The sequence below is a fragment of the Sander vitreus genome, chromosome 22, assembly GCF_031162955.1.
Source record: "Sander vitreus isolate 19-12246 chromosome 22, sanVit1, whole genome shotgun sequence".
In the NCBI taxonomy this organism is placed as follows: Eukaryota; Metazoa; Chordata; class Actinopteri; order Perciformes; family Percidae; genus Sander; species Sander vitreus.
In genome coordinates, this window is record NC_135876.1 from 16141965 (window position 1) to 16151044 (window position 9080).

At 37.4% G+C, this 9080-nt stretch overlaps 1 protein-coding gene across 1 annotated transcript; it reads left to right on the forward strand.

Moving 5' to 3' along the window:
- Nucleotides 1–1328: 1328 nt before the first annotated feature.
- On the forward strand, nucleotides 1329–8200 carry LOC144537406 (phospholipid scramblase 1). The gene is made up of 7 exons (XM_078281104.1): nucleotides 1329–1414; nucleotides 2068–2158; nucleotides 3325–3367; nucleotides 3500–3720; nucleotides 3869–4030; nucleotides 4549–4710; nucleotides 5208–8200. The coding sequence occupies exons 2-7, from the start codon at nucleotides 2090–2092 to the stop codon at nucleotides 5235–5237; spliced, it is 687 nt and encodes a 228-aa protein (XP_078137230.1). The 5' UTR covers nucleotides 1329–1414; nucleotides 2068–2089; the 3' UTR covers nucleotides 5238–8200.
- Nucleotides 8201–9080: the final 880 nt, after the last annotated feature.

Consider the following 9080-nt stretch of genomic DNA (forward strand, 5'->3'; position numbering starts at 1 on the left):
ATCACCCTGGATACAAATATCTGATGGCCACTGCCCAACATATCCTTAATCAAACATACAATGTATTAATGTTCAATGCTTGAAGATGGTAGAACTATAGTGAACTATATGTGAATTAAAAGAGCTTGAGAATGAATTGCATTTTCTTTTGTATTGTCCTTATTATGATGAGTTAAGAACACCCATCTTAAATGAAATGTCTGTTCTAAATCCTAAAATGTTCTGGTATTCTGATGATGACCAAATGGAGTATAAGTTGGGGACTTTTGTTTCTAAAGCAAAAAAGACAAGAATGTTTATTTGTTTAATTTATGTTGCTATTTTGGTATCTGGTCCCCGGCTATAAGTAATGGCGTCTTGTAAGCCCGTTTGGGCTGGGCATATGATTTGTGTGCATGACACAATAATACAATTATTCATTCATTTATACATGTTTTTGAGTGAAACATTTTAAAATGTAAATGTCTCATTTGAAGACCTCCTCCTTTCAGTCCAGTTGTCATTTCTCACCAGTCTTCAGTTCCAAACTCTACATCCCTTACTATATTTTTTATCTGACAAAGTCCAACATTATTGGATGGGGCATTATGGCGTTATGTTGTCTTTTCCACAACTCATTTCCTATTTAGATGGTTAATTTCAACATAGTGTGTAGTGTGCACATGTATGTGAGTGAATGTCTGGATATGTGTGGTGGCTGGGCACGTATAGGAGGTAGGGAACTGATCTTTAATTTGGATGTTATATAGTATTATACTGTATATCATTTAGTAATACATGAATAATGTCCCTTTATTTTCTATTTATGACTTTTTAAAGATACAAAAACAAATTCACAACAATAGTCATTAAGCAAAATAAGCCTACAACTATCTGAGATAAAATACAGTATATGATGTAGAGATTGGGTTTAATAAAAACAAAACAAAAAATATCATATGTGCTGTGCACGCAATGTGAGATAATACTGTAATACCTTTCCACTCTGCTACTTGCTTGTGTTATAGGTGACATCTAGAGGATGTAAAAATAAAAATATGTTCATTTATCATCAGACATATTTCTGAAACACGCCCAATAAAAGCTCTTTTAAGCTTCTAATCAGAAATTTTAGAAGAAGAAAATGATATTGCTGTAAAATGAACAAACTAATGCAATGTGTGCATGCTTGCTCTACAGTAGGCTGTTTAATCATACAAATTGGCAACTATTGATAGTCTGAGTGCAGTTCTATCATATTGTGATCTAGTTTATTCTAATCTGTTCTGTTGAGCTGCCTTCTACACTCCCGGCTTGTCATTGGCGCATGAAAATGGGAAGTACGATGACGTCGACCAATACGATTATAGGTTTATTCCATAGGCTTGGTTCCCGGAGTGGCCTGTTATTATTTTGAGTAGCAGGTGAAATATCGGTGAGTAATTCTGATTCCGAAAAAAAATGCTGCCTGTTTTTATAGCTAATACAAACTGTAGCATACAGGGTGTAATGGGAATATTGACGGAAGCTCGTCGCTTTTAACAACTCGCCGTCTCCTTTGAATTAAAAAGTAGGCATCAAACCTCGGCGTGCGCTCTCTTTACCAGCAGACGAAACAATCATAAGCTGTAAACATCACACGTTGAAAATAATCAGTCACAGAGATCTGCACTGGAATGCCCTACATCGTGGAGAGGAGCGGTGTAGCTTGTGTTGGCTTTAGGCCTGTTTTTTTATGTGTAAACAAACGGAGTAAAATGATTTCTCATGGTGGGTGTCTTCCTGTCAGACGCCCGTCACTTCCCGATACTACTGTGTCGCCCACCATGTCGGTCCGCAGCAGCTCCCCCAGGTTGTGGACGAGCTGCTTCGCAACTTGTTTACATCTTAACAAGGGAATGAACTCTGTAGTGGGGAGGACAAGGGGGCTCCAGGCTGTCATGTTACCTTTTACAATACAGAACAGTCATGTAAAGAAAGAAACATATTAACCGCTTTGGCGATGTATCGCCATTTGTTTAAGAGCGTTATCTAAATAAGCACAAGATGGCGCCATATCTCAGTTTTAACAATTCCATTTATCAACAGGTCTTCCTCCAGTCTAACAAAAATGAATATGTATGCGGTGCCCAACCCAGAAATACCAGGCTGTCCCCCAGGGTTAGAATACCTGACTCAGGTAAGAAATACAACAATATTTCGTTTTGATTTCCTTACAAATGTTGCATGTTAGTGCCACTTGGCCCAGTGGCCTATTGCCTACATGAAGTCTGTTCATTCATTAAGGGCTGAGGAAATGAGCGTCAGGTATCACCGACTCTACATTCCCTAAATATTTAACATCCTCACATCACACTGAGGATAAATCACCAAATAGTCCAGGTACAGTGGGGGGGGTATAGGCTTCTTCAGTATAGTATAGTATGGGTATATTGTCCCAAAGTTAATTTGTTTGTTACCATATGTTAAAAAAAAAAAAAAACATTAGATGGAACAACAATATGTGTTTAATATGTTTTCAATATGTGTTCCAACTTGCAGAGAGAGAGAGGGCGAGGTTTATGATGTGACTAATTTACTTCTAGTTTTGAATCTTTTTAATAAAATGGTTGAAGAATGATCATCTAATCATTTCTATGATGTTTCTTATGTTAAAGGTCACTTTGAATTACTCTAACTAATGATAATGTAGAAAAACAAAGATCTCCACATTCATTTTGGGATGGCTTAGATTGTATTTCGGGACGGTTTCAGGAGGATGGTGAAACAAGTTAGGATAGAGCCCTCCCCTTCATCACAATAACTTGTTTTAAAACATATTTCACACCCTAAATGTGAAGGTACAGATATTATAATGCACTGATGCTATGAAAGATAGTGTCTTTTTCATGAAAGACATTTTGACATGTCACGGTAGGATTAGCACAGGTGTAAATAATTAAAAATATGATGGCGGAATTCCATGAAGCCGCTTCAGTTTCAGGGCCCTGCTATTGTGCATGCTGACTCACTGTCAAGGCTCACTGGGATACTCAAATATAACAGAGCCATTGTTAATGTTGTAAATAACAGCTGTGCTTTTGTTACTGTTACAAGTCAAATTGTCTTGTGTAAAAAGGATCTTTTGTCAAGGGAGTTTCCTACCAGCCCTCCCTTCTGCTGATCGAAAGCCTAGAAACTGTACTACAATTCCTCTTTTGAGTGTATTTATACACAAGAACCGCTCCACTCCAACTCTTTTGTAGGCCATCCCCTTCAACTACACTTACTCCACTGAACTGCTGCATTTAACAAACAAAAATGCATCTATTTGAATCCAGTGTATGTGGTTATCTTGTTTTCTAGGTGGATCAGCTACTCATCAAACAGAAAGTTGAGCTTGTTGAAGGTAAAGTATGTAAAACATGCACGGACCTCTGAGAAAATATGTAATGTACGCTCCTAGTTATGTTAAGTACAGATGGGTTTTGCAGGATCTGTATAGCAATGACATCATCATACGTATTGTTTGTCCATGCAGCCCTTGTTGGATTTGAAAGCAACAACAAGTATGAGGTCCGTAACAGCATGGGGCAGAATGTGTTCTACGCTGTCGAGGAGAACGACTGTCTGAGTCGACAGTGTTGTGGTCCCATGCGCTCCTTCACCATCCACGTACTTGACAATTTTGGGCAAGAGGTCATCACCGTCACCAGGCCACTTAAGTGCATGTCTTGCTGTTTCCCTTGTTGTCTACAAGAGGTGAGTGAAACCACTTGTAGACGTGCTCACATTGTGTCCATGAAGTGACAGTGTTTTAAGGTGTTTTTTGTTCATTGTACACTCAATGTCGTCTAGTTTTCTTGCGAGGATATGACCACACTCTGTTCTCCCACAATCCCTCACTCAGCTGGAGGTGCAGTCTCCCCCCGGTAACACAGTAGGGTACGTTATACAACAGTGGCACCCATTCTCCCCCAAATTCATCGTCGCGAATGAACACAATGAGCCTGTACTGAAGATCCATGGGCCCTTCTGTGGATGGAGCTGCCTACCAGATGTTGACTTTGAGGTGGGTTTGTCTAAACACAGAAATCCATTCAATTCATGAAAACATAACACGACACGGTAACATTCTGGCCCTCTGGACATTTCTTTGTAAGGGATCCTCCTCATGCTCTGGAGCAGGAAATATGTTTCTAATCAGAGCGGGCTGTAGCTTGGATGAAGCCATCGCAAAAGGGCATGCTCTTGTGTGGTACAGTGTGACCATTGTCCCACGGCTCAGCTGGTTTTATTAGATTGAGCTGTGAAGGGGATTTGGGTCAGGGACACAGACCTTTTACCAGACCCAGAGGAAGGGTAACTGAAGCATGATATTAACATCATGGTTCCTCCCTTGCTGCTTTGAAGTCATTATTGGGATAGAAAATTCAAGTTACTGTGGCAGCGGGCAAAAAGCAAAAATTTGTTGGGATTATAAATTGTTCCATGATCTCCCTCCAGTAAAACCAAACAAGTTTAGGGATTGATCTTCATCCTAATGCAACACATGTTAGCATTCTGCCCTCTCTGTGACTCTTTCTGCAGATTTTGACAATGGATGAAGTCAGTAAGATTGGGAAAATCAGTAAGCAGTGGACAGGACTTCTTCGGGAAGCATTCACAGATTCAGACAACTTTGGTATCCAGTTCCCCATGGATCTGGATGTGAGAATCAAGGCTGTCATGCTCGGTGCATGTTTTCTCATTGTAAGTAAAGTCTTTTTTACTGAGTCTTTAGTTCTTAATCAACGTCAAAAAAGATTCCTTGTGAAGTTGCATTTATTTTTTTAGGATTCTCTCGTAGCAAAATAAACAGGACTATTGCCAAAATGTGGCTGTTACAGATGCAGTAGCCTCATAAGACCCAGCTTTCATGGGGTATGATGTCTTTTAGTTCACTGATAGTTGGAAAAATAATGTACCTACCACTTAATGCACCATTTAGCCTACATTTTATGGGAAATGTGACCTGAAACCACCCCAATCACCACAAATGCAAAACAGCTTGCCATAGCACAAGCCACATTTGCTAAAATGCTTCAATGCTAAAATCTCAGGATGTTTTTTACAGCTAATTTGGCAGTGACATACCAGTGAATAAATGCTACTCCTCGGCTCTATTTGAAGCTCAATTAGGCGTTCTGTGTCAATGTATTGCATTTGCATTGCCATTAACACTTTCTCCTTGGTGTTTTTCTGTACAGGATTTCATGTTCTTTGAGACTACTAACTAGGAGCCAAACAGGATATCCATGTAAGCATACAAACATTCCTGGAAGAACAAGGCCACAAAGCCATGATGCTCAGTCCCAAATGCCCTTACATAGAACCTTCAAACAGATAGTTTAAAGGAAGTACCAAAAGGTACCTAAATGTTATACTTTTGCATGAACAATGAAATAGGTTTGTTTTAGTCTTAGCTGCTCAGGTTGGTTGTTTAAACATGTTACTGGGCTGTGAGCACAGGGCAGTGTTTTTAGACAATGTTTCATTTGGGTTTACATAATGGTCGCTGAGCCCATCTGGGTCCAGAACCTTTAGCTACTCTAAAACAACTTGAAAAGTAGGATAACATCCATATATGAATGAATAAAAAAGGAACACCATTGCAGGCAAGTGCTGTTATACAGTCAGTGAAAAAAAAAGACTGGTGTCATTATGGTTAGTATGCCAAGGAGGTCACCCAAATAGCACTTGTGTGATTTGGTCATATTAATAGTCATGTTACTTTATATGGAGCACTATGCTTGTAGCCATATTGTGTGAGAACTGAAGGACTCATGTAATATCATAGTTTGTAGTTCAGATATTCAAAGCCCTTATTTATTGTTTTATATTTTGGTCTGTTACACAATTTGTGTAATGTGCGTGTGCACTGCTTTGTGCGTGTGTCTGTGTGCTATAAGTGTACTTGTGTGTGTGTATTTTAACTTAAACATTAGCTATCATAGCATTACAATAATATTTTCAATGTCATAACAATTATGCATAGTCAATTGTAGAGGTTGTTTATTTGGGAATGGAGAGGTTATGGCTTGATGTGTCCCAGTCTTGTCCACAAGAGGGAGCTAGCTTTTCATTTAAGGATAACCCAACACAGCCCAAATGGACAAACTGAATACCTCCTTATGCCATATGGTTTTTATTCAAATATTAGTGTCTAATCACAGTGTAGATTTTTGGACTAACTCAGGTTGAAATGCATGCTACTGTTGGCTCCAGGAAATACACACTTGCACTTGCTGATACTATACATATACAGATAATCACATTTAGTACATTAAATCATCTAAATATCCATACATTTTGAATACATTGTGTGGTTATCAACATTAATTTCGATATTTCTAGATGTTGCATTACACATGGTGTGACAGCTATACATGTGTCAAAAATGCAAGAGTTAAATAAAACCTTAATTTCCATCAAATGGCCATTGATACGGCTGTGCACCATGCTTCATTGTAAAATTCTAAATGTGATTTAATGAGTATGGCCATCAGTCTGATGTTGACTGATATAATCATTGTTGCAACAATATTATATATGTGCTACATCAACATTAAGGCCATTAAGAGCTATTTTGTAGCATCAGAATTAGGGCTGGGTATCAATGATTTCCCGAATGGATTCAATTCCGATTCACAAGGTCCCGATTCAGTTACGTTTCCGATTCGATTCCATGTCATTAGGTTAGGAACATTTTAGTTACAATACCAATTTTGCTTGGTTATGAAAGAGATTATCAGAGAACCTATGCTGTAAATTGTACAAACAAGAAGCAACCCTCAATTTGTTTTTATAATGCAGGTTAGTGTTTACATTAAGAATTGACCCCCAAAAAGTATGTTTAAAGTACTTTTTACTTATACATCCATGGTGAAAAAAGCACGTTAAAAGATTAATTTCTGGATTTTATGAATCAATATCAGATCACTTAAAGGAAGAAAATTGATTTTAATTGGAGAATAGATTATTTTAACCCAGCCCTAATCATGATAACATGTATGTCATCAATGGTTCAGGAAAACTGGAAAAACATCCATCTTAAGTAATCTTCTAATAGATATTAAGTGGTAAAAGCTTTTAAGGTTTTAAAGTGCTCATATTATGCTTTTTGGCTTTTCCCCTTTCCTTTATTGTGTTATATATCTTTTTGTATAGGTTATAGGTTTACAAAGTGAAAAAGCCCAAAGTCCACCCCAAAGGGACTTACCATCTTCCAGAGAAAACACTGCTCACAAACTGCTCCAAACAGCTCTATTGTAGTCCAACCTTTACTTCCGTGACGAACGTGCGTCACTTTGTAACACGTTATAATGCTCGCCTTATAAAGCTGCTAGCGTGGCACTCCCTCATGCTCTGCAACTGACAAGCTAGCAGTACTTACTGCACATGTGCGACTCCCAACAAAGATGGTACAGAAGTGAGATGCCTCACTCTGTAGCCAAAACAGAGAATTCAACACACAGGGTGAAAAGAGGAGCTGCAGCAATGTGCAGTACAACAAAAAATATGGTGTTTTCTGATAATTAAACCACATAAACCTATTCTGGTACAACCTCTAAATACAATTATGAACCTGAAAATGAGCATAATATGAGCACTTTAATGTTTGTTAAACGTATTATAAACTTTCAGTTGGAAGAGCTAATCTAGACTTATTTTACGTCAACAGTGTTTGATTCTACCTTTAATATATTGATACTTGTTTGTAGTAACTGTAGTAACTTAAGTGGATTAATCTCACCTTTTATCAGCGGTATTTTTCAAAACTTGATATTAGGACTAAATATATATGTACTAAAGATAGATGTTTTTTCAGTCTATTCTGTTTTCATGGTTTAAGTTGTTGAGATACTACTACATTTAAATACATTTGAATTACATTCTTGCCATTAAGATTACCCTGATGATTTGGTATGTCTTGTTTGGTTGAATGGATTAATAGTATAAGATGCTGGTGCCACTTTCTCTGAAGGCTCTTTGATTGTGGTCAAAAGCCAAAACTTTAAGTCAGAATGTTATACAAAGGGAGTTTAGCTATTCCCAGATATATATATATATATATATATATATATAACAAACAGTACTTATTCTTCTACTTTTGCACTAATACTATGAACTAATTTAAATCATGCAATGGATGCAAACTAACTCTGTGAGCTAAGCTTAAATTGTGCAAATAGTCCATGGAAACACTTCAATAAAAAAACAAAAACATATTGTGATGTGTGCAGTTCTTTTGTTTTTTGTTTCTTCAATTGCCAAGTTCATTTGGCATTAAAAACTGCTGACCCTAAAAAAGATTTTTTACATTACTTACTATCAGACGGGACCCTCTGTGCTGTAGGCCTTTCAATACAGTTAGTACAGTGTCTGTGGGTGCTACAAACCTTTTAAATGGTCATGTAAAACCACTCAGCCTTGATTGTTAACTAGTTGAACTCACCAGCTGATGTGATTGCCACCTTTACCTTTTTTAAGCAATATTCTTAAACTGCTCATGAATTATGAATGCAAATCTTTTTTTTTGCGGCATAAATCCAGCCCGCAGAATAACTGATTGGGCCAATTACATCAAACATAGATAGTCCTTGAAGGATAACATGGAAAGGGAAATGGGAACATTTTCAAGTAAGCAATTAACTGTTAACCTTGTGTGTAACCTAAATAACTCTCATTTAAAACTGCCTTTTAATGCTTTTTTGAATCACACAACAATGAAAAGAGGTACTTTGAAGCAGTAAAGGGCAAGGCTTGAATAAAGGGTTAAATCATTGCTGTGTCTGGTGCAGTTTGGAACAGCTCATACAGTATTGTTTTACAAACTGTGACTTCTGCAAAACAATAGTATCTTTGTATTTCACATTTGATTAAAGGAAGATTAACAGCTTAATATTGTGGAAATATTCTCCAACATTTAAGTGGGGCTAATGTCAGTGTGTTCATGGATATTGTCAAAAATCCACTGTGTTGAGTGATCATTCTTACAATACAAAATATTTGAGGCCAAAGATCCCTTACATTTAAAGTTTCACATTAATACACTGCACCATGAGTCATGGCAAAGCCCC

Excerpts from the sequence above, each read along its gene's own strand:
- LOC144537406 (XM_078281104.1), top strand. The coding sequence starts at position 2,090 with ATGAATATGTATGCGGTGCCCAACCCAGAAATACCAGGCTGTCCCCCA. Across the intron at positions 2,159-3,324 it reads GGTTAGAATACCTGACTCAG|GTGGATCAGCTACTCATCAA; the intron begins GTAAGAAATACA and ends CTTGTTTTCTAG. Across the intron at positions 3,721-3,868 it reads TCCCTTGTTGTCTACAAGAG|CTGGAGGTGCAGTCTCCCCC; the intron begins GTGAGTGAAACC and ends TCCCTCACTCAG.